At 44.3% G+C, this 25,302-nt stretch overlaps 1 protein-coding gene across 2 annotated transcripts in view; it reads left to right on the forward strand.

The window, feature by feature from the left end:
• The window catches only part of GNAS (GNAS complex locus), a 262,551-nt gene that overhangs the window by 223,403 nt on the left and 13,846 nt on the right, over nt 1–25,302 (forward strand). For both annotated transcript variants that reach the window (XM_077252811.1, XM_077252812.1), the window contains exons 2-5: nt 6,060–6,132; nt 13,404–13,458; nt 13,546–13,665; nt 24,540–24,637. In XM_077252811.1, coding sequence (XP_077108926.1) covers nt 6,060–6,132; nt 13,404–13,458; nt 13,546–13,665; nt 24,540–24,637 — 346 coding nt within the window. The remainder of the gene's footprint in view (nt 1–6,059; nt 6,133–13,403; nt 13,459–13,545; nt 13,666–24,539; nt 24,638–25,302) is intronic.

A 25,302-nucleotide genomic window follows, 5' to 3' on the forward strand; every position in this document is an offset into this window, starting at 1 on the left:
GCAGCGGTTTATTTTCCGCAGCATGTCAATTGTTTGTGCGGATTCTGCAGCGGTTTACACCTATTCCATAATAGGAATCTGCAGCTGTAAAAACGCAGGCGAAATCTGCACAAAATCCGTAGAAAATTTGCAGGGAATTCCCCCCCCCCCCCCGATTATTTATATGTATATATATATAATTATTTTATGTTTGTCTAAGGCGGTGTTCCCCAACTCCGGTCCTCAAGAGCCGCCAACAGGTCATTTTTTGAGGATTTCCTTAGTATTGCACAGGTCATTGAATGCTTGCCTTTCAGGTGATGTAATTATCACCTGTGCAATACTATGGAAATCCTGAAAACATGACCTGTTGGTGGCTCTTGAGGACCAGAGTTGGGGAACACTGGTCTAAGGGGTACTTCCGTCTTTCTGTCCTACTTCCGTAACGGAAATCCCGCGTCGCTGACTGGTCTCGCCAGCTGCCTGTCATGTCTGCCGCGACCAATCAGTGACGGGCACAGTCCGATTAGTCCCTCCCTACTCCCCTGCAGTCAGTGCCCGGCGCCCGCATACTCCCCTCCGGTCACCGCTAACACAGGGTTAATGCCAGCGGTAACGGACTGCGTTATGCCGTGGGTAACGCACTCCATTATCACTGCTATTAACCCTGTGTGTCCCCAACTTTTTACTATTGATGCTGCCTATGCAGCATCAATAGTAAAAGAAAAATGTAATAAAAAAACAAACAAAAAAACTGCTATTCTCACCCTCCGTAGTCCGCCGAGCCACACGCAGCTACCGCCATCTTCCATTCCCAAAGATGCATTGTGAAATTACCCAGAAGAGTTAGCGGTCTCGCGAGACCGCTAAGTCATGTGGGTAATTTCGCAATGCATCCTGGGAACGGAAGATGGCGGCAGCCGCGCGCGCATCGCCAGAGCTTCGCTGGATCGCAGGGGGTGAGTATGTAACTATTTTTTATTTTAATCATTTTTTTTTTTTTAACAGGGATATGGTGCCCACACTGCTAAATACTGCGTGGGCTGTGGTATATATCGCGTGGCTGCTATATACTACATCGGCTGTGTGATATACTACATGGCCAGTGTTATATACTGCGTGGGCGGTGATATATACTACGTGGCTGTGTGATATACTACGAGGGCTGTGTTATATAACGTGTGGCTGCTATATACTACATGGGCTGTGTGATATACCACGTGGCCTGTGTTATATACTACGTCGCCTGTGTTATATACTGCGTGGCTGCTATATACTACGTGGGCTGTGTTATATACTGCATGGCCACTGTTATATACTGCGTGGCCTGTATTAACGCATCTGGTATTCTACAGTATGTATGTATATAGCAGCCACATAGTATATAGCACAGGCCACGATGTGGCTGCTATATACATACATACATATTCTAGAATACCCGATGCGTTAGAATCGGGCCACCATCTAGTATTACATAATCACTGATGATGCTCTGGTTAAAAAAAAAAAAAAAAAAAAAAAAAGACTGCCAAAATGACACTGGAAAGCTGATCCAAAAGGATGAAAATGATGACCATTTTTCTTGCGTATAAACAAAAAAAACAGTGCCGTCTGAGTGAGGTCTGAGGCTATGTGCACACTTTGCGGTTTTTGCTGCGGATCCACAGCGTTTTTGGACGCTGCGGATCCGCAGCAGTTTTCCATGTGGTGTACAGTACAATGTTAACCTATGGAAAACAAAAAACGCTGTGCACATGCTGCGGAAAAAACGTACGGAAACGCAGCGGTTTACATTCCGCAGCATGTCAATTCTTTGTGCGGAATCCGCAGGGATTTGGCACCTGCTCCATGTTAAAAAACCACAGGTGTCTAAAACCGCAGTGGAAACCGCACAAAAAAACGTGATAAATCCGCAGTACTTTTTGCACTGCGGATTTCATCAAATCCGCTGCGGAAAAATCCGCAGCAGAATCCGCAAAGTGTGCACATAGCCTAACACTGTGTGCATTTGCTCCTTATTGTACTTAAAGGGGTTGTCCACTACTAGGACAACCCCTTCTTAAACTAAATGTTCGGCCCCGGTAAAATAATAAAACCTATACTCGTTCTCCCAGTGGCTGTACTGCGGTGTTGTCGCCCAATCATTGCCGGCGTCACTGTTTCCATCTTCGTACGAACGGAACATGAAGAGGAAGTCAGAGGTCAGCTGCAGCCCGGACTTCTTCTTCGTGTTCAGTTTGTCCGAAGGTGGAGACGGTGACGACAGCGCTGATTGGGCGTCAGGGTCAAGAGTCATTCCACCGTATCACAGGCCCGGGACCACTAGTGCAGAGACCGCTGGAACGGTGTCGGCACAGGAGGCGAGTATAAGCTTTATTAGTTTATAGGGGCTGAATGTTTAGTTTAAGAAAGGGTTGTCCTAGTAGTGGTCAAACCCTCGTAAGAGAATTTGTAAAATCTCATCCTCAGTGCTGCAACGGTAAAATCCACTGCATAATCTTCCAGTGTGAGCATGTCCTAACAATCAAATTGAATCACAAAATGACAACCTGTTGTGGTTTTGTTGTTTTTTTTGTTTGTTTTTTTTTTGGGGGGGGGACTGCCCATCTCGTACAAACCCACTTGTGGATAAAAGAAAAGCGTCATCTATTGCACTTATGGAGAATGTCTTTGATATTGTCAACTGCAGTGTTATTTATTCTGTAAAATATGTAGGAAAATGTCAAATCCTCAATATTCTGCACAATGTTGACCGTTTGTAGTGGAGAAATGCTATATGGTCGGGAATATATAATTTTTTGGATTGGATAGTGCCTAGGTCGGAATGGATTCCATCAGGTACTGCTTAAAGAGGTTGTACCAGGTTTGGAATTTTTCATATCCATACTCTATATCTTATAACTTTCATATCCATTCACACACTGCTATTCACAGCCTCGGTTCTCGAGATCATTGGGGTTCCCAGTCATCGGGCCCCCAGCGATCTGGAAGTCATTCCTGATCCCAACTCCCAAAATTGGTGCAAACCCTTTCAGAGTTGGTATCCACTTTTTTTTCCCCACCAGGTGTTTTTAATGTTTTATGCAACATTAAGATGGCATTGCCTAATTGTTAGGTCACAGGTCGCAGCGGTAACAGAATATACAGCTTGGTTTTCATACTTTATTTTCCGGTCAAATTGCATGATTGACACTTATCAGAAACCTGAAGCCAGGGCTATGGAGTTGGTAAGCCAAACCTCCGACTCCTCAATTTCCTTGACTCTGACTCCACCAAAATGGGCTCCGCGACTCCGACTCCACAGCCCTGCCTGAAGCACCGCATTTATATCGGTGGCAAGCTACTGCCGACGTGCTCCGTCCTATATTGCAGTGCCGACGATCAGGAACCGGCAGCGATTAGGATGCATGTTCACTGCTTCCAAAGTGCTGCCATCTATTGAACGCAGGTGGATCCTCATGAGCTTACTGAACCGTGCGGAATCACAGCGTCTAATACATTGTATGGGTGGAATTTTTCTTGCGGAGGCTCTCGTGTCTGCAAGAGAAATGGACATGCTGCGGTCTGGAGAGACACACCACATGTCCGTCTCCATAGGTAAGCCGCGGCTGTCTCTGGACACATAGTGGGCATGGGATTTCTTGAAATCCACTATGCTGTAACAGCTGGACGCTGCACAATTACACAGCGTCCAACCCGCAGCATTTACTGATCGTCTGCACCTACCCTCAGAGGTCCGTCCGTCTCAGGAGTTCTGTCCTATTCCTGATACAGGACGCTGAGGTGAATGAGTTTAGGGAAGATACATTCACAGCAATTCTCCAGCTGCTCTTAGGGACTTTATCAAAAAAGAAATGATCACTTAATTCAGGTTATGTAAAATAAACGTCCTGTTGGCAGTCATTATCACAGGCAGGATTACAATGAGTATTAATACTCTGGATCCAGCATTCACAATGTGTGATGTCACAGCTCACCTCCTCCCCCTTATTTCCCAGCGACCTTTGCCCTGATGACAGCATGCTCAGAACAAATCAGTGAGTCAGAGCCTGTCTCCTGCTGAACACTCCGGTTTGTTAGATCTCCATTACTTGTGGTAAATACATGTAATGTAAAAACCTGATTATAAACCATTTCATTTTCTGTTTGCACATTCTCTTCAGCTGTATTCACACTTTAAAAAAAAAAAAAGTTTCATAATGGTTTTTAATGCAGCGCTTTATTGTAGAAATAGGAGAAAACTAGGAGTATATAGGTAACAAATACTTTATTAATACATATATAATTTACATGTTAATACATAAATGCAAGATATACAAAAAATACAATAAAATACCAGGATGGTAAAAAAGATGGGTGAGAATCCCCCGGTGTGCACGAACTATGGGGCCAGCATGCAAATAAATAGTGGTAAAGGCCTACTGCTATACATGCAGGTAAAGCTGTGTATATAGAGAGCCAAGACGGCATAGTGTAACGGATAAATATAAGCTGCTCTTACCACTGCAAGGCACCAAGGAGGAGCACACCGGGTAGGATCCACAGGCACAGTCAGGCGGTCAGTTACTCTATGCCGTCTTGGCTCTCTATATACACAGCTTTACCTGCATGTATAGCAGTAGGCCTTTACCACTATTTATTTGCATGCTGGCCCCATAGTTCGTGCACACCGGGGGATTCTCACCCATCTTTTTTACCATCCTGGTATTTTATTGTATTTTTTGTATATCTTGCATTGATGTATTAACATGTAAATTATATATGTATTAATAAAGTATTTGTTACCTATATACTCCTAGTTTTCTCCTATTTCTATGATTCTCATGGAGTTGGTTCTTTTTGGTGAGGGGTTGCTTGGCACTATTTAGCGCTAGTATCTCCCCCTCAGTATCTAGTATGTTGCCTGGTTTTGGTATCAGCACTTTATTGTAGTAAAAAAAGCTGCATGTGCACATAGCCTTCCAAAACTCGTGATCAGTGGGAAATATTTGTAATGTATCTTGATGTATACTTCTTCCTTATCTGAGAAACTGTCTGTGGCCATTAGTGTTCCATTATTGTCTTATTGGAGCATATGCCCTCCCATGATTATCCAGAAGTGACCTAGTATCTTCTGTAGCCGGTCTCCTATCAGAGGACCTTGGGCTCCATTTACGTGGACCAAACCGCAGCACTCAACAATTGTCTACTGGTTAATGGCCGCTTTACTCAGGCAGACCAAAGCAAGCGATGCGCTCTGAGCGATCCTTGATCGATGGCCGTGGTTCTCTGCGGCACACTTTCAGATCATCTCTAATTCCCACTGGCCTGTCCTCCCGTGCCTGCAATTAAAGGAGGGATGGGGCCTGTTGTATTTCAATATGCTTGATCTTGTGTTCATGCAGAAAGTTGACCCTTTTCTTGTTGAAATAAGTTAGCATTTGGTAGATGGCGTGGATCTCGTGTTTGGTCGGCTTCAGGGGGATGTCCCACTAACAACATAGAACATCTATCCACAGAATGGGTGACAAATGTATGTCCTCTGTGGGTCCCATCTTTCTATCCGACCACTGCTTCTTTTATTGCAATGGGCATGGTGTCCACGTGTGCATTACCGCTCAACTCACCCAGGGGATTTTTGGCTCTCCATTTTAAGAATGGTGAGGGGCTCAACAGCCGGACACCTTTCGATCACACACTTATCATGTCTTGTGGGTAAATGATTGAGACCACCCCTGTAATTGACTGTTTATTGGGTCCACACATCTCCAGGCCACTTCTGCTCATTGGGTGGGTGGCCGGGATGTGCAGAGCACGTTCTTTCACCTGTCGGATGTGCTGAGCCTCGGTCACAAGATCTTGGTCTTCCTATTTGTGTCTTGGATACTGTTACATGGTAAAAATGAAAGTTGTTGGAGCAGGAAAAGCTCCTTTTATTATCCAACAGACTTGTGTATCCAGTTCTTTTCACCCAGGGACATAACTTTGCCTCATACTTCGCATTGTTTGGCTGGTTTAAATAGATTGCAATTCGCTGTCTTCTGTATTTAGCATAAATGTCGTCTTTTCTCTGAATTAATATACTGGTTTTGTCTTTCTAGGTGCTGGAGAGTCGGGGAAAAGCACAATCGTGAAGCAGATGAGGATTCTTCATGTGAATGGCTTTAATGCTGAGTAAGTACATCTACTGCTAAGGATCTTCACATGTGATGGGGCTTTTGGGCGGGGTGCCCCCAGGCCCTGTCTGCTAGTGCCAAAGCCCCTTTAACATTATATGGCCATCAGAGATAACCACTTTCATTTGCAAGGTATTTTATTCGTCTGTCGGGATGGAAATGGACTGTGCAGTGTTGTGACTGGTGCATTGTGAAGGGAAGCCCCTTTAATGTCCTGTAGCCAGTGTGGCTTGTCCTTGGGTGTAGACTCAGTCACGTTGGAGGTGCCTTCTCTCCAGCTTGGGAAAGCTGCAGGTAAATTTCTGATCACGACTAAGGTGACACTCGGGAAGTGTCATTTCTCTTGGACTTTGTTTTCTGGCTCAAAATGGCTGTAGTCTAAGAAATTGTATCAAAGCCTTCACGTTGCGTTCAGGTTGTCCAGACTGATAAGTAATTAGTGTGTGACGCCGTGGGTCCACGCGGGGCGTTCCCTGCTGCAAAGGTTCTATCTAAGCAGTTCTAGGCACTGATTAGATCTCTTATTATACAGCGTTACCCTTTGGGTGTTGTAGCATATTTGGTCTATTGTGCATATCGCCCCTAAGCTACATGTGTCCTCGATTAGCCACATGAGAGCTACAAAAGGGTGTGTGTGGCTCATAAAATACTATTATCTCTGATATCTGTTCTGCTTGGGTGTCCCCCGCCTCCTTCTTGCTCCGAGTACAGTGTTTTTGGGTTATTTTTCTCTATATGACATTACAACACCATAGAAAATGCACATACATTATAGGACAATATAGGGGACCCTGAAACTCCTAGCTCTCTGGGGCGTAAAAGTGTTTGTGTGTATTGAGCCCCTGCTATGTGACATTGTCACGGAGGGTTTAGCTCAGTGTATTTCTGTACACTTGTATATTGACATAGCAAATTTTATTTTGCCTTTTAATTAAGGGAATGTGTCATCAGATAATGACCTGCAGTATAAATGGCCTTTGCACATGCTCATTAGATGCTTCAATACAAAAGAGTCGGAGTCAGTCGATTGATGCAAATGAGCATGTGAATTTCCTGAATCATGAGGGTAAAAAAAAAAAAAAAAAAAAGCCAGCTTGAAAATTGCAATGTTTTTAATACAGATTATACTATGGGGGGAAAAACTTCCAACCTTTTTTGTAGAAAAAAAAAATGCATGTAACACAAAATCCTGATGGCTTCTCTTCAGTCCTGGTACATGCGTCCCTTCTGGCATCGCTGTGTATTGAGCCAGTTATACTGAGGTCTCCAGCACTAAATAGAAATGTGGTTTGCAATCTTCTTCTACATTTTTATATTGCAGCTGCTATGAGTCTTCTGTATAATCTCCCCTGATGTTGTCCAAAATCCATGAAAATGTTAACTAATGTGTAGGGGGCCACCCACTGTTTGTCTACAGCAGATGATGGAGGGAGGTGGGCTGCTGATGGGGCATGGTGGCCAAGATGGACAGCATTACCTGATCGGACAGGACTATTATGATGATAGGGTTGTACAGACACAAACGTTGGCAGTTGATCCTTTACGTCCTCATGTATTCATGTCCTATAACAATAGCACAAGGCCATGGCTTCCGCTTTAGTGTGTGCATATATAGGGGGACACATTGGTGAATGTTGGTGGTATCTGTACTGGTTTGGAGCATTTGCTCACTAGTATGTGACCTGGGCTCAGTCACCCTTGTGCTTGTAGCGTGTTGTTTCGGGCAGTCTTATAGGTAGACTGTCTGGGGTCTCATTCTCAAGTCCCTTTCCCAGATATGGATGCGTATAAACGTGTATTTTTTTTGCCAAGTGCAGTTAGACTAAGTTCACATTTCCAGTAATCATCTGTCAGGATGGATCCAGCAGCAATCAGATGGCTAAAAAGTTGTGCAGACAAAACTTTTTTTTTTTTCTGTCTGTTTAAAAAAAAAAACAACAAAAACCGTATTTCAGCTTCTTTTTTTTTTTTTCTTTTTTTATTTAAACATTGAAGTCTATGGAAATCGGATTCGTTAATTAGCCATATGTTTTTCTCCCATTTGAAATGGATCTGTCTTTTTGTGAACTAAATCAGTTTCAAATAGATGATCACTAGGAAGTTCACGTGTCCAGTTGCACGTGTTACATTTTTTTTTCCACCTCCACTAAGCAAAAAAAAACGATCCGCTTGATATGGGAGAATAATGGATGGCTACCGGAGCCTTATTCTTTTCATAAGGAATGGAGCCACAGGATGTGTGCTCAACCCGCAACTCCTTCCCGCTCTCCCTGCACGGCACATAAATCCCACTGTAGAACAGGAACCTAACATTTCTTATGTATCCAGTGGATAGATGATACATTTTAATAGACTGAAAAGCCCCTCTAAGGCCTCTTCCGTCTTTCAGCTCCCGTCACAATCCGTCGATTTTTGAGAATGCAGGATCCTGCATTTTCTCATAGACTTGTATTAGGCTTCTTTCACACTAGCGTCCCCGACCGACCCGGCCGAGGTCCCCGACGCTAGCGTTGTCCCCGCCGCACAACGGGGGCAGCGGATGCATTTTTCCAGCGCATCCGCTGCCCCATTGTGAGGTGCGGGGAGGTGGGGGCGGAGTTCCAGCCGCGCATGCGCAGTCGGAAAAAGCAGACCGTCGTGAGCAAAAAACGTTACATGTAGCGTTTTTTGCTCCCGACGGTCCACCACTGCACGACGCATTCGTCGCACGACGGGTGCGACGTGTAGCAATCCGTCACAATGCGTCGCTTCATGTTAATCAATGGCGAAAAAAAGCATCCTGCAAACACTTTTGCAGGATGCGTTTTTTCGGCAAAACGACGCATTGTGACGGAATGCAGTTAACGCTAGTGTGAAAGTAGCCTTAGTGACGATGGCCATCTGTTTCATCCGTCGTACACTGGATCCTGGGTAAAAAACCGGTCCGTCGGGTGGAGACAACGCACAGAGGAACGTTTTTTTCTGCACTTCGGAAAATCGGTCAGCGACTCATCCTGCGCTGCCCATCACTGGCTACAATGGAAGCCTATGGGCGCAGGATGCGTCGCTGCCTGTGAAAAGCAAGAATCCAGCGACTGGTCCCGTCTTTTCAAACTGAGCATGAATGGAAGAATTTCCCATCAGGGAAATTCTCTCTCGCTCGCTCTCTTTCTCTTTTTACTATTGATGCTGCCTATGCAGCATCAATAGTAACAAGATATAATGTTAAAAATAATAATAAAAAAATCGCAATATTCTCACCTACCGACGTGTCCCGCGCAACGTCACCGATGCTCCCGGCAGCTAGCGTTACTATTAATACATTGCAAAATCACGAGACTTTGACTTCTCGCGAGATTTCGCAATGTATTACTAGGAACGCTAGCTGCCGGGAGCATCGCTGCGTGGGACGTCGGTAGGTGAGAATACTATATATTTTTTTAACCCCTTAGTGACGGAGCCAAATTTTTGAAATCTGACCAGTGTCACTTTGTGGTAATAACTCTGCAATGTTTCAACAGATCCCAGTGATTTTGAGATTGTTTTTTCGTGACACATTATACTTTGATAATGGTAAATTTAGGTCAATATGTTTTGTGTTTATTTATAAAAAATATCAAACATTTGAGAAAAATGTTAAAAAATTAGCAATTTTTTAAATTTTAATGATTATCCCTTTAATCCAGATAGTCATACCACAGCAAACTATTAATAAATAACATTTCCCACATGTCGGCTTTACATCAGCACCATTTGTAAAATGTTCTTTTATTTTGTTAGCATTTTAGGAGGTTTAAAAATGTAGCACCAATTTTTCATTTTTTTCAAGGAAATTAAAAAAAATTATTTTTTTAGGGACTTATCCATGTTTAAAGTGCCTTTAGGGGTCTCATATATTGGGAAACCTCCAAACGTGATACCATTTTAAAAACAGCACCCCCTGACATATTGAAAACTGCAGTCAGGTAGTTTTTTAACCCTTCAGGTGCTTTACAGGAATTAATTCAAAGTGGTATGACAGAAATGAAAATGTGTATTTTTACCACCTAAATGCCTCTAACTTCCGAACAGATTACTAGAGCCGTCAGACTCTAAGGTCGCTATTTGGTCATGAATTGGCACGACAAACATCAGGACCATACAATCGTGATCTGAGGGCACCAATTGGAATAAAGAGGAAGCCCTCACACTCTGTTATCCATTTATATTATGTAGTCACTATTGACAGCAGCATCTAAGGGGTTAAACAGATTTGGACGGTACAAACACTGATCATTGCTGATACAGCAAGTTGTCAGCTATAGTGCACAGCCGACAGCTGCTGGATTGTTACCTGTATTCTCTTATCTCTCAGGTCAGTTAAAAGACATATTGGCTGTCATTAAGGGGTTAAACCTGGTTTGTGTTGTGTATGCGTTTTTGCAGTGGAAAACCGCTGCGAAGACGCATACACAACAGGTGCACTTAGCCTCGACGGGTCTGTCAGAAAGATGGGCCCAGTGCACACGTTTTCCACAATCTGCACAGGATCTGTCATTTCAACGTCTTGACGGATCATGTGCAGATTTAGAAGACGGAAGTGTGAAAGAAGCCTTAGCCAACGTCTGGGCCTGAGAGGTTGAGTGTTGGTAGTGGTGAGCAGAAAGATGGCGTCCAGTTCTGTCAGCAGGACAGGGCTCACTTCTATGCCTGGCATGTAAGGCGTCTCTGCTGCTAATTAGGCCCCGTAAAGTATGTTCGGAAGTCATGGGGGCCTAATAAGCATCACACCCCTAGGAAGCTGTGCAGCAGGCTACTGGTGCGGAAATGAGCACTGAACTGGATCCAGAGCAGGGTGGTATGAATCTTTTTGCTCATCTGTCACTTGCGATGTGTGTACTCGGCACACTGTCACGTTTCGACAGCCAAATTTCGTGGTACGTGTGCAGACCACAAGGCTTTACTGACTGTGCGTCTCCTGACCCAATCTCACAGCCCCACAGATTGTGTACCCAGTCAGTCTGGGCATTGCGGCCTGTATATGGACCCTGAAAAGTGGCCGTTTAGACTAGTCTTTAGGTAAATGGGTGCCTTCGTTCCTACACTGCAACCTCAGGACCTGCACTACGTATAGGATTTTTTTTTTTTTCCTGGAGTGATCTGTTACATTGGGTGTTAGGATGTATTTTTTGTAGGCTGTGCCCCCTGGCATAGTTAACAAATGCAGTGGGCAGGAATTACATGTAGTTGACTTTCATGAATCAGCGTCTTGTTGCACAGTCGGCAGGACTACTGTCCGCATACATATACTGGATCGCCGCAGTCTAACTTCAGATGAGCCAATGTTTTGGCCACGTGGTCCCCATATTGAGGGGTAGTCCAGTTTTTGTATGTGGCCAGCTGAATACAGATTATAGGGGTGGGAAGCATTGACTCCAGGATGTCTGAGGGTTTTCTTGACATCCAGGCCCGATCGCATCTCCAGGATATCGTATTCACCTTTAGCTGTTTGCAAGAGCTAAAAGGGAAATGTAGATGGCCGAGGAGATGATGCACATGAACGCCGTCACGTTCTAGTTCAGTCTCCGGAGGATAGGGTTAATGTGTTGGCAGCGATCGTGTTCTGTTCCCCCGATGCACAGATTGATACCGTTTTGCCAGTAAATTTGCCAAGATAGAAGTTTGTGTGTCAGTGCCGGCTGCATCCTCCCACTTACAGTGTGTTTCTTCCTCTGTTCCAGCGAGTCTCTAAACCTGACCGTACTAATTGCCTGCGCGTTTGTGTGCAGGGGAAATGACTGCCTTATTAGGTCATCGGAGCACGTGACGGACCCTCGCGGCTGCCGTCCCTATGGATGGAGATGGGACCAGTACAGGATCTTGCTAGAGTAGATGTCGGGCATTTATCCTTCTGAAGATCCTGTTAATATGATGATGGGAGTGCTTGTCTCTCTGTTCTGACAACAATCAGTCTTTTTTTATTTGCTTTGTTCCCCTCCCGAAAGGCCGAGACTGGTGTTCACATGCAGCGGATAATTTGGCGCACACAAAGCCAATCTTTGTCCGGTTAAGCTGCAGATGAAATGTTTGAGTGTGCACATCAAATTTCCACCGCAGAGCTTTATAGTAAATGTCTTATTTGCCATAGGCAACAATGACTTCCTTCCCAACTACAGAAAATGATAGTATAATATAATGTGAAAATCTGTATTACACGTTGGCTTCAAAGCCCCCCCATGGCAACACTTGTTTGGCAGTTCATAAGACTATTGTGTGGCTTTCTGTATATTGCCTGAATGGTAAAGGGGGTGACTATGTGCAGATGTTGATGCCAATGAGTATTTGGATTCTGACGTTTCTGCTTCCATGAGGGCCCCCACTAACACTGTGCAGTTATAGTACCGGTGTCGTCCTCATGGACCCTCTCGGGCAGCTGTTACCTCTCTACTTCTACGCCACTGACACATCCTGTGGTAAAACATACCTGGAACTTCAGAAAATACCGGTGGCATGTCAGATGGTTTAGTCAGGGTGAGAAAGTTGGTGCCGAAACCCCGGTCAATCATTGAAATAAGGCCAGCAATGCTCAGCCCACCCTTAGAAAAGTGAGACTAGATGTGGATACTGCCTCGTACAGCAGCCATCTATGAGGAAAGCCGAGCAATGATCATTGGAGGTCTTGGCATCCCCCAATAATCAAAACCTTTACAGTATAATATTCTGGTCGACCACAGTGTGTATGGCGTCCTGCTTCTTCCTGAAATACTGCAGCCAGGTAATTGCTGGGACCATCGCTGTGTACTGCACACTGGAGGGAGCGAGGGTTCCTCATTAGTTTTTGATAAAGCGATAAATATTTTAGTAACTTAAAATGATTTTGTCTGAAGCCTGCTTAGGCTGTATCCCTCCTGTATAAAATGGACTGTTGAGGGTCTATCTTGGAATGAATCTGGCACTGCGCTGTGGCTCTAGGACACCATTGTAAACTGAGAAGGACACCGTGGGTTTTGATGGCTATTGTAGGATTGAACGCTATCCATGTATTCATACATAGGTGTTACAATTTACCAACCTGTTCATCTTGCATTTTAACAAAATTTGTCAGCACCTTGTTACATATGGAGGTAGTTGTCTGACTGTGTGGTCATAAAAAAGCCCTTTTTTTTTTTTTTGATCTTATGTGTCAGTCATGAGAAATCGAGTGTACAAGACCTATTCATGTCAGTCTAGGAGTGCATGGGGGCTTGCCACTACCCTTGAAAGTCAGGGCATAAGTTGGACAGGTTTGTAATAACTTAATGTTTTTTTCAGGGAGAAAAAGGTAAAAATTCAAGACATAAAGAATAACATAAAAGAGGCCATTGAAGTAAGTACACCCCAGATGGTATGGATATTGTAATCTCCGAACGCTCCGGATTGGATAACATGCCTGCGTTTTTTCTTTTCTTTGCAGACCATAGTAACGGCGATGTGCAATCTGTCGCCTCCAGTGGAGCTAGCGAACCCAGACAACCAGTTCCGAATTGATTATATCACAAGCTTACCGAGTCACAAGGATTTTGACTTTCCGGCAGTAAGTATCTGATTCTGACCAGATGGCTTTGTCTGTAAAAATGTGTTACACAGAAGGGGGGAAAAATCCCATTTCCTACTAAAGCGGGTCCTTCTTGGCACTCCCTATTCCCCCATAAGCATGAACACTGGGTGGATTGGACAGGTTTTATGGTTTATACATGTTGAAGGTGGGGAGGGAGATGACAAGCATCATCCCGTCACCTCTGGCAGCTTATCTTTTGGAAGAAATATACAACTTGATCCAATAGAGGGTCTGTCAGACTTCAGCCTTCACATCAATCCTCCGGATGTGTAGCCAGTTTCAGAATTTAAGGGGTTTGTATCCTGCACTGATGACACTGGGTTAGGAGGTATTTGCTTGGTGTGAGCAGGGCTTGTGGAAGCCCAGTAGGTAACATTCACCTGTCCTATTAAAGGGTTTGCCAAATATTGGAAGTTTTTATTTCCACAGGATAACCAGTAGCGCCTCTTATCTTGCCTTTGTGGAAGGGAGAAGCACTGGATAAGCCCCTTTAACCCTTGATAAATCTGCCATTCCCTGTTAGACATGTACTGAAGGTTCATATATTTCCAGTGTGACTCTCGCCTTCACAACAGAAGCCACGTTGAGGAACTTGCAATGTGATGATATTCAGTTTTAGTAGCTGACAGGTCAGTTTTATTCTATTAGGAAATTTCCAGATCCTGTATGGTTTATACATGTCCCAGTGAACAAGGCATGGCAGCTTCTCTTCTTGTCCTGACTTGCTACCTAATTAATGGCATTGCCGTCTTGGTCGGGACCTGGGGCGCACTTAATTTTTAAAACTAATTGATACTCCTCCACTGTAGATCCTTTGTGCATCCAGACTCTAAATACTAAAAAAGTGTAGACTTCTTTATGCTCCCTATCAATGTAGTACACAAGGCAGTTCTAGTCTCTGACGCCTCCCATATATCCGGCCCGCAGGGAACCAATAGACCGTGGCTCCCTTCTTCTTCTCCCACTTCAGTGCCAGGGGAACATTTTGTCAGCTCCCTGATGTGCAGCAGTATGATGAGGGCATCACACTACTGACCTGATCACACTGCTACCGCCTCAGAGGAGTGGTAAGCGTTCAATGTAGGAGCCGAGGATTGAATGTATGAATTCGTATTGTAGAGGGCTGGGTGTTACTGTGAGGGCACATTATGGAGGGGGGATGCGAGTGAAGGAGCAGTTTGGGGGAATATTATGGGGGGGTAATATTATGGAGAAGTGGATGGATATTATTGAGGGTGCTGTAGTAGGCCAGAGAAGAGGGAATTTTTGCAGAGGCGAGCTGTGGATGTGAAAAGTCATCATATTAGTACTACAAGGAGGAGACAAAAGTGTTGGGAAAGATACTTGGATACAATGTATTTGTGACACTGCCTGCATCTCATCAGTGCTGTGGTTCCTGTATGGTCAGCAGCCTGATGACAGGTCCATGCGATACAAGTGTTTATGGCCCTGACCTAACATAATAATTGATGGCTGCACTAAGCTTGGCGCAGTATTCATATACTGATGGTGGTTCAGATCTTGTACACCAATTGGTCAGATAACATGCTACATGGCTATGTTAAATCTCAAAGCTCCTCAAAGCTTAATGTTTTGAGATTGAGGAGTGAACTTCTGCCCAAAAACTCATTGGAAGTTATGTTGTGTTCATACTGAGCTTTCCCCCCCCCCCTTTTTTTTTTTTTTTTTAAAAAAAGGAAAACTTTTTTTAAAGCGAGTAGAAACTATCCAAGTCTTCCTCAATTTCAAAACGTGGTTTTGGTGATGTAGTCATGTACTGATGGTGAGTCTGGTTATGTATTCATTTAAGTAACCTTTTAAAATAAAGGATTGGTTCAGTCTGACAATGTGTCCCTTAGGCCTCCTTTTCACTTGCAAGAAATACGTGCGAGTCTCGCATGTTAAAACCCGGCTCTGCCGCCAGCACTCCAGAGCGGAGCGTGCGGCTGCATAGCAATACATGGAGCTGCACGCTCCGCTCCCAAGTGCCGGCACCAGAGCTTGGTTTTAACATGCGAGACTCGCACGTATTTCTCGCAAGTGAAAAGGAGCCCTAAGACCAAAAAACTGTTGCGCACCCTGCCATAAATGGATCGTTCATTATCTCCTGAGTCCCTTGATGTGCTTTCAAAAGCATTGTCATCAGGAAAGTCCAGGATTGTGTAATTCCGGGGCTTAGGTGTAATGTAGGAGATGCTTCATCCTGTAAATAATATGTTCTGTCAGAAAGGCAGGGATGGGTGCTGCTGCTGCGATATAATACAACTAACCTAAAACCAGCTTGTCCTTAGGTAACATTATGGGTGCAGCATTTTTTTTTTCCCCAGACTTTGCTATGATGTCTTCGTTTCTTCTGCTTAGCATGGCCATTTGTGTGCTCATCCTCTGGTGGGTTATTGACCCTTGTCCCATGTGCATAGACAAACTCATGATCTCACATACCGGAGTGAATCTTTCTAATCTTGGAGGCTGTACCTTGTCACTTCTGCAGGCCGTGTCCATAAAACATGCAGCCAGCACCCTTCACAGTGCCTGCACACTCTTTCCGCTCTTCTGTCGAAGCTTCCTCCTAGCTGTGCTGACTGGTTTCTTATATAGAAGGTTAATATTAAAACCTAGTTATGTAGGTTGGACTTGAATATAGAGGGTTTATAGCACAGGTGATACTGGTCTTGCCTTCTAGGTAAATGGCTTGTGCCCCAACGTCATGTACAGAGGTGGCCTCATTGATTTATTGGGGGCGTATGGGGGCAGGTGCATTGATGTATGGACGTTTAGGTGAACTGCCCTAGAAAGTGATCTGATTGCCCTACAGGTGCGGAGTTCAGCATCATAATGCAACCATATGCAGCGCGAGCCACACCAATATGGTAGGATTTATGTCTCGCCTTAAATTAAGACGTTCAACATGACCATTCTTTTTCAAACAGAATTCGGTTTTCTATAGTAGATTTCCTCACTAAGCAAGTCCGCATAATTAAATTGGTCTTCTGGTCAGAAGCATTCATCTGTGATAAATGGATGTCACACCTCTTGGATCCCCCTGCCAGTCACTGCAAATTGAACAGGGTTCTGGTATGTATCCTTCTGCTCCATTAAAACTTGTCTAACCAAAGTCTGGGAATCATTGGAGGTTCCAGCGATTGGACATATACATAACCAGTACATGAGTTGTACATACTCCTTCACGCACATGCTCAATATTGGGTAAGTATTTTACATCAGTATTTGTATGCCAAAACCAGGAGTGAGTGAAAAATACAATGTTTCTGCATCTCTTGGTAGCAAAATCGCACGATTTTGCTGTGTTTTGTATGCGTTTTTGTACAGCAATCAACACTTTTTTTTTTTTTTTTTTTTTTTTTTTAGCTAAATATATTAAAAATGTTTTGTGATGTAATTACTTGGTTCAACACTTTGTTTTTCATTCTGACATAAGTGGCATCTGGGTAATGGGCTTCGTGTCAGCAGCTGTCACTGACACCAAGACCTAGGTTTGGTAATAGAGGTGTCAGCCAGACACCCTCATTAATAAACCGTAAGTAAAGAGTTAAATAAACGCACACAGCCTATGTTGGAGCGTTAACAGAAAGAACTTACATAGGCTGTCACCAAACGGCAACTGGTAGAAATCAGTGTGCACCGTGATACCTGATAATATTTACAAAAAAATGAAAACTAGATTGTGTGGGTTCCTGTGTAATTTTCATAACCAGTAGAGGGAAAGCTGAGGGCTTATGTTAATATTCTGGGAAGGAGCCAATAGCCATAAAGGTTCCCAGGCTATTAATATCAGCTCACAGCTGTTCGCTTAGCCTTTACTGGCTAGTTTACAGCAGGACCCCAGAATAAAATTGATGTAGGATCCCCCTATAAAATCTAACCAGGAAAAGCTAGGCAGACAGCTGTGGGCTGATATTAATATCCTAGGAAGGGACTATGGATATTGGCCCCCTTCCAAACTAAAAAACATCAGCTCTCAGCCTCCCTAAGATGTGCCAATTCTGGCACTTAGCCTCGCTCTTCTCACTTGCCCTGGTGCAGTGACAAGTGGAGTGATAGGTGTGAGTGGTTGATGTCACCTTTGTATTGTCAGGTGGCATCAAGCCCAGAGACTAGTAATGGAGAGGTGTCTATAAGAAGCCCCCCGTTACTAACCTCAGTGATATTAAAAAAAAAAAAAACACCCAGAATAAAATCCTTTACTTGAAATGGAGACTCCTTTATTGAATCTAAATTAAACCATACTCGCATCATCGCCCAATCCATTGAAACCAATGTCTCCTGTAAATGAACTAAAATAATAAACAATATTTCTCACATGTCCACCGAGAAGGTAAATCATAATGTCATACAGTGTTTGCGTTTGAGAGCAGTCACTGATGTGACTGTTCTCAAGGACAGCCAGCTACACACTGACACTGCAGTGTATAGCGCTAAGCTGCTGTGAGAAAGTTCACCAGAGTTCATCAGCTGATGAGCATCCGTGATCTCACGGTACCACCGCTGCGTGATAAAGTTCTCACGCAGCGGTATTGCTGTAAGTGAGATTACCGGAGCTCATCAGCTGATAAACTCGTGTGACCTCTCACGGCACCTCAGCTCTATACACTGACAGGAGCATAATCGCTCCTGCAGTGTATCAGCGGCAGCCGGTTAGAGTAGTCATGCCTTCCGCTGTGACTATTCTACACGTGAGATTGCAGTGGGACTTGGGCTACTTTCACACTAGCGTCGGTATGGGGCCGTCGCCGTGCGTCGGCCCGACGTACCGACGCATGCTGTGAAATAAAAGCACAACGGGGGCAGCGGATGCAGGTTTTTCAACTGGGGAGGAGGGGGCGGAGTTCCGGCCGCGCATGCGCGGTCGGAAATGGCGGACACGACGCACAAAAAAAAAAAAAGTTACATGTAACTTTTTTTGTGCCGATGGTCCACCAAAACACGACGCATCCGTTGCACGACGGATGCGACTTGTGGTCATATGTCGCTAATGTAAGTCTATGGGGAAAAAACACATCCTGCAGACAACTTTGCAGGTTGCGTTTTTTCTCCTAAATGACGCATTGCGACGTATTCCAAACGACGCTAGTGTGAAAGTAGCCTTACAGGCTCTGGTTGACGGAAGACTACTCCCATCAGCAGCGCCTGCTATGACTTTTATCAGTGACAGCAGACATAGCCTGTAGGGAGTAGTAGTCTCATCAGCCGACACTTGTGGTAAGCATTTTACCGCGGGTCACATCAGAACCGCCGCGCTGGTGTTTCTCACGCTGTGACAGATGAGTGGGAAATACCTTAGGAAGTTCGTAAAAATTCGACAAATCCACAAACCTTTTTATACCTGCTTTTTTGCTGCGGATTTGACTGACTCAGTTGAAGTCAATGGGTGAAAATTAAAAATCCGCACAAAGAACTGACATGCTGCAGAAAAAAACGCACTAATACTAAAGGAAAATTTCCACATGGAAATAACGCACAGTGTGCCTTATACTTTTTCTGATTGTTCCACAGCTGATTTTTGGCATACAAATACTGAGGTAAAATACTAATCAAATACTGAACGTGTGACCGTGGCCTTACAAGGATACCCCTATAAGATATCAGTGATGAGCAAACTGCGCCAGAAAATGTCTAAAGATCCCCATACATTTTAAATGCACGGCCTCTAAACCCCCATCATCTGAAGAAAGGTTCAGACCATTAGGCATTTCATTGCTTGATCCTGGTCTTTTCAGAGGAGATCATCCGTTGCTAAAGGAGCTTTTTCCCCTCTTGAAAACCTGAGAACACTCGGCTAGGTTGGGAGAGATGGCTGTTGCCTGAACTTTTTGTTTGGTAGACAGCTATTTCCTGTATGGCCAGATTTAGGCCACGTTCAGTATTTTACCTCAGTATTTGTAAGCCACTATCTGGAGTGGAACAATCAGAGGAAAAGTATAATAGAAACACGTCACCTCTTCTGTCTTTGTCACCCACTCCTGGTTTTGGCTTACAAATACTGAGGTAAAAAACTCACCAAATACGGACTGTGTGACTGTGGCCTTTGGGTCTGTATCCTCAGTGTGGATCTGTATCAGGAGATCCTGAGCCATAATGGGCCGTAGCTCATTGAGGCCCACTGTCGTCCGCCATCAATGATCCTCCTAGTACTTACCAGCGGCAGCTGCCCATATTTCACTTGGTGTGCCACAGCTGCATGTGGATAGATGCCTTGCAGCACCTTTCATTAGGTGTTTAACCCTTTCCTGATCTGCTGTAGGTGTATTTATTCTTCGTAATTGCTCTGTATTCCAGTCCCTAAACAATTACCTTTGGTTAATGAGTGTGTATAGTCCCTGTGCCATAAAACTCCCCCGACGCTGATGTGGCTGTGCACTAATGAGGCCGCAGCAGTCTAGACCGACAGTCACAAGGTGAAATGTGGACCGTGCATGATTGCAACACCCGGCCTGACATTGGGTCTCCTGACCAGAGTTATATGGCTCATAGGCACATATAAGGCAGTTCACGCAGTCGGGCCAGCCATTGAGATACTACCAGACCATAGGGTAAGGGAAAACGGAACAGCAGCGCTTTTAATTTGCTGTTAAAAATTTACGTGTGCTAATTTTGCAGGGGAAATGGCACTGTTTTGCAGGTGAAAGTGTTTCTCTTAAAATCAAGTAATCCTTTAAGGTTTTGTCCCCCCAGCAAATTTTCCTGAACCACAAAACTGCCATGTGTAGTAAAATCTGTATAAAGTTATAATGTGCAGGCGCATACTACCCTGTGGAGGCCAAAAGGACGCTGTTGGTCTCCATAGGGTTAATGTATGGGTGGTGGCCATGAACTGGTCAGACTGCTCCATGTCTTCCCATCCACCTGCTCATGGATATTTTTCTGTTTCATTTAAGGTTTTCATCTAAAGATTTCTTTATTAAAGGTGCATTAGTCCAGACACGGCGCCACACTTGACCTTGGGTTGTGTCTGGTATTGCAGCTCACGGTCTCGGACTCGGCTAAGGTGTGAGGCCTCTCTTCGTTTTCTCATTTTGTACAACCTAGTGATGGTCTCAAAGGGTTTAGGACGGCTTTGCTTCCTTTTTTAGGTGTTTGGGCTCTGGTTGCGCCATTTGGTAGTTCTTCGATGCAGAGCAAAGAATGTGTAAATGAGGAATGCTGCCGACAATGGCGTACACTATGGAGGAATGAGGTACTAATGCAAAACTATAATGGTGTGTGCACACGTTGCGGATTCGGCCTCTCTTGGCAGAAAACGCAAGTGAAATTCCTCCCGGTTTCTTATGCGTTTTTAATGGGGGGATTTATGCGGATTTTATGCATTTTTTTTTTTTTTTCCTCCTTTGTGATTTCACTAATTCAATGGGTGTAGGAACGCAGCGGATCCGCAAAAAGAATTGACATGCTGCGGAAAATAAATCGCTGCGGATTTAGTGCGGAATTTTCCACAGCATGTGCACAGCATTTTTTTTTTTTTCCCATTGATTAACATTGGTTGCTCTAACACTTGCGGATCTGCAGCAACTCCATGTGGAAAATCCACTGCGGATCTGCAACAAACCAGCGTGTGCACATGCCATGTTCACATGGGTCAGGTTCTCTGGGTCTTCAGTCTGCAGCATATAACTGCGCCAGCCGAGTGGATGAGGCTTCTGACTTTCTTCCAGACGCTGAGCAAAGGGTATGTGCACGCGTTTTTGCACTTTTTTTTGGCGGTTTTCCGCCGCAAGAATGCTTAAACGCATACATTAAGCATCCCATCACTTTGAATGCATTCTGCAATTTTTGTGCACATGCTGCCTATTTTTCCGAGATAAAAACGCATTACGGAAAGATACGCAGCATGTTCATTAACTTTGCGGATTTCCCGCCAATTAATGCATTGGGAAGCTCCGGGGAAAAAAACGTGAAAAATCTGCTTTAAAAAAACGCGAGAAACGCGTGCGGATTTTCTGCAGAAAATCTCCGCTTTTGTTCAGGAAATTTCTGCATAAAATCCTGACGTGTGCACATACCCTTAATCTGTTGGCTGGTGCAGCAGATTTCACCCTGTTGTAACAAGAGGCAACATCCGCTTGTAACTGACTCGTGCAGATCTGTGGCAGGTTTTTCCCATTTAGCCCCTTAGTCTCAAGTTTTTTTGTTTTTTGTTTTTTTTGGTCTCCTCCACTTTGAAGTGCTGCAACTTTTATTTTTCCGTTCAAATAGCCATGTGAGGGCTTGTAAGGTGTAGGGTTTTTTTTTTTTTATCTTTTTTGCAGGACTAGTTGTAGGCTAGAAGGATATCTGATTTTTACCATGCACTGAAATGGAAAACAGAAGGAGAAAAAAATCAATTGGTGTGGTTATATAAAAGTTGCAATACCATCATTGTTTTTGGGATTCTGGATTTAACAGCGTGCAGTTAAAATGACTGCTTGGTGTGATTCTCCGGGTCAGTATGCGAATGGCTGTGCCAAACTTACAAGGTGGTGGTTTTGTCTTTTTTCTGTGTGTTTGTGGTTAGGAAAGTTTCTAAAAAAAATTTTGTTTTGTTTTTTTTTTCTGGGGGGGTCGCTGTGTTTCCAAGACTCTCTGTATTTTTCCATCTGTAATGCCGTGTGAGGGCTTCCTTTTTTTGCATGGTGATGTGCAATTTTTATTTAATACGATTTCAGGTACAATGTTTTGATCACCGTTTATTCCATTTTTGGGGGGATGTAATATGGCTGAAAAAATTCCAATTCATATTATTGATATTGCTTTTAAAGGCCTTGATAGTGGAAATGCAAGGAAACGTGAGAATTTTACCCACTATTTGGAGAAAGGCAGCTCTTGACCTTTAGGGTATGTGCACACGATCAGGAATTTTTGCGTTTTTTGCACATTTTTTCGCAATAAAATCGCTATAAAAAATGCTTGGATATGCATCCTATCATTTAGAATGCATTCCGCAATTTTTGTGCACATGATGCGTTTTTTCCCTAAAAAAAAAACGCATTGCCGGAAAAGAAGCATCATGTTCATTCTTTTTGCGGATTTCCCATTGTTTTGGAGTGTCAGGGGAAAAACGCAAAAAAAAACGCGTCAAAACCGCGGAAAACCTCAGGTTTATGTCAGGAAAATTCTGCATGCATTCCGGACGCGTGCACATACCCTTAGTATAATTTTTTTTTTTTCTTTTCTCCCCAGTGATGTTCAAAAACCCTGTTCTTATTTTTGCTCTTGTAAAAGGGCCTTACACGAGTGCCGATTTGACAATATAACAAATCAATCAGTAATCTTTTATGGGCACCCAGCTTTCCACCAGTAATGATCAGTGCTTCCAGCCCCTAGCAGAGGGGAGCGGCAGACAAGGGACTGGTATTTGTGATGTGGCCTCAGAAATGGATAAGGTGGACCCATTTGGCTCATTATCTGTCACGTGATGGCCACGGCACATTTACTGGACGGGCCGGATCGAGCTCTATGATGAACTATATATATACCACAAGGTTATGAAAGTTTCCAGAGCAAAAACCCTTACGTTGCCCTTATTAGATGAACATCTGTCAACGCTGCCATTTTTAGTCCCAGCACTAAACCATCAAATGTGTATTTTGTGTCAGGAGTTGGGGCATGTTGGATTTCAGCATGCTTTATCCTTTCTTCTCAGGGGAGGTGAGACATCTTTTATCGATGTATTCCTCTTTCTGAACTTAATCGCCTCATACTGTATATGCCTACGACCCTTTACTCGGACCATGAATGTCGGATGTGTGACACCAGCTTTGTGCTGGCCATGCACATTAGGTGGCCATTAGCCAAAGCATCCACCCTGCAGACTTTCCCGCTACTCTGATATGCTGCAGACTTTCCACCTGCAAATCTGAAAGGAAAGTGGAGATTTCCCTGAATTGACAAGTATGAGGACATTAAATCCAGGGCATGTCAAATTATGCTGCAGGTTTTCACGCTTTGCAGTGTGTGATGCAGAAATCTGTGTTTTGTGGTCGGTGGTGTTAGTCTTGGGACTTCGAGAAGGGTTCTTAGCATGGCAGCCTCCATATAGGCCACCACGGCCGGGCGCCCCCGTGTAACTGTACCTGCACACACCGCCATGTTATAGAATGCCCTGTCAGGAACATGTTACTCCGGCACACGTATAAATTCCTCAGCTGAACTTCACATAGAAATGTCGAGCGGACGATCCACCTACGCTTTTCTGAACACTCATACCAGTCTAACCAGTGCTGCAAGGTGCCAAACTGGGAGCCATTTTGAAGAAAGCATTCTTTTAGTGAAACCTCGCTCCCCTCCCATCTGCCGAGTTGTTTTTTTCGTCTTGCCTTAATCTGTCCTGCTCGTTATTCCTCAGCCCCGTCTCTGCTCCCCCAATCCCGGCAGTAGTGTCAGAACGGTGCAGTCTGCTCCAATCCTTCTTATTTTACTGGTCCTGATCATAATCTGTGTTTCTAAGGCACACCACAAGTGTGCTTATGGCCGGAGAGCGCAGGTGTTTGCACAAATGATAACGCCACCCCCCCCCCCCCCCCTATAGGCATAGAGAACAAAAGCTTGGACCCCCTGTACATTACATGGAAAATCTATCATGGCAGCAGAAGGACGATCCTAGGCTATTTATTAAAAATGTCAGCAGAGCTAGCCCTGTTTATGTTGTGACTGATCACATTGGCGGTCTGAGCCGGATCGGGGGGCCGTCCCTGTCCATGCATTACATGATCAGCATATAATACTACATAAAATATAAGGTCAGACCTGCGAGGGGATCTCGTGAAAGTACACACACTTTTCATCCAGCCCGATTGTCCAGATCTCGGTGGTGTCATGATACATACTAAGTGATTTGTCTTCTGACTTTCTTGCAGGAGTTTTATGAACATACAAAAGCGCTGTGGCAAGATGAAGGGGTGAAGGCCTGCTATGAGAGATCGAATGAATATCAGCTAATCGACTGTGCACAGTAGTAAGTGTCTCCTTCCCAGAACCTCACATAGGTCATTTGGTTTTCTTAGATCAGATCTGTTTTAAGGATCTATTCACACGTTGCAGATTTGTGGCAAAACTGTGACTGCTGTCCTATTCATTGAAGGGAGGTGGTTTGTGTGGCAAGCACATGAGATGAATGGGACAGTCGTGAAATCCTCCCTCAGGCCAGACACACGTTAATGGTGGAAACACGCCATGTATTGTGTTGAGAGGGGTGGGGGTAGTTGGATTCAACGCGCCCAAGTCTGGTAGCGACTTACTCTCCTCTCCCCATCCATGCTCAGCTGAAAAATATCTTTTCCCACTCCCACATGCATGTATTGTTCAGTCAGATGTGCATGTTCTTTAAGGGGTTTTCCACAAACGCCAATAATACTTGCCCTCCTCAGGGACATATCTCTGCCGCTGTTCTGGTCTCTGTTTATTGGCTGCAGCGGTGACCTAATGAATACAGCAGAAATAGCTGCTGCAGCCACTCACCCAGCTCCGCAGCTCATGCTGCCTAAATCGGCAGAACCACTTAGCGCAGTGATTGGCTGCAGTGCTGAAATGAGTTCTAGTTGTGATGTCACTAATGCAGCCAATACGCAGCAGCAGAAATCAGACTCCCGCTGGAATAATTGCGTTATAATGCTCCATCTT

This window comes from Ranitomeya variabilis, chromosome 4 (genome assembly GCF_051348905.1).
Source record: "Ranitomeya variabilis isolate aRanVar5 chromosome 4, aRanVar5.hap1, whole genome shotgun sequence".
NCBI lineage: Eukaryota > Metazoa > Chordata > Amphibia > Anura > Dendrobatidae > Ranitomeya > Ranitomeya variabilis.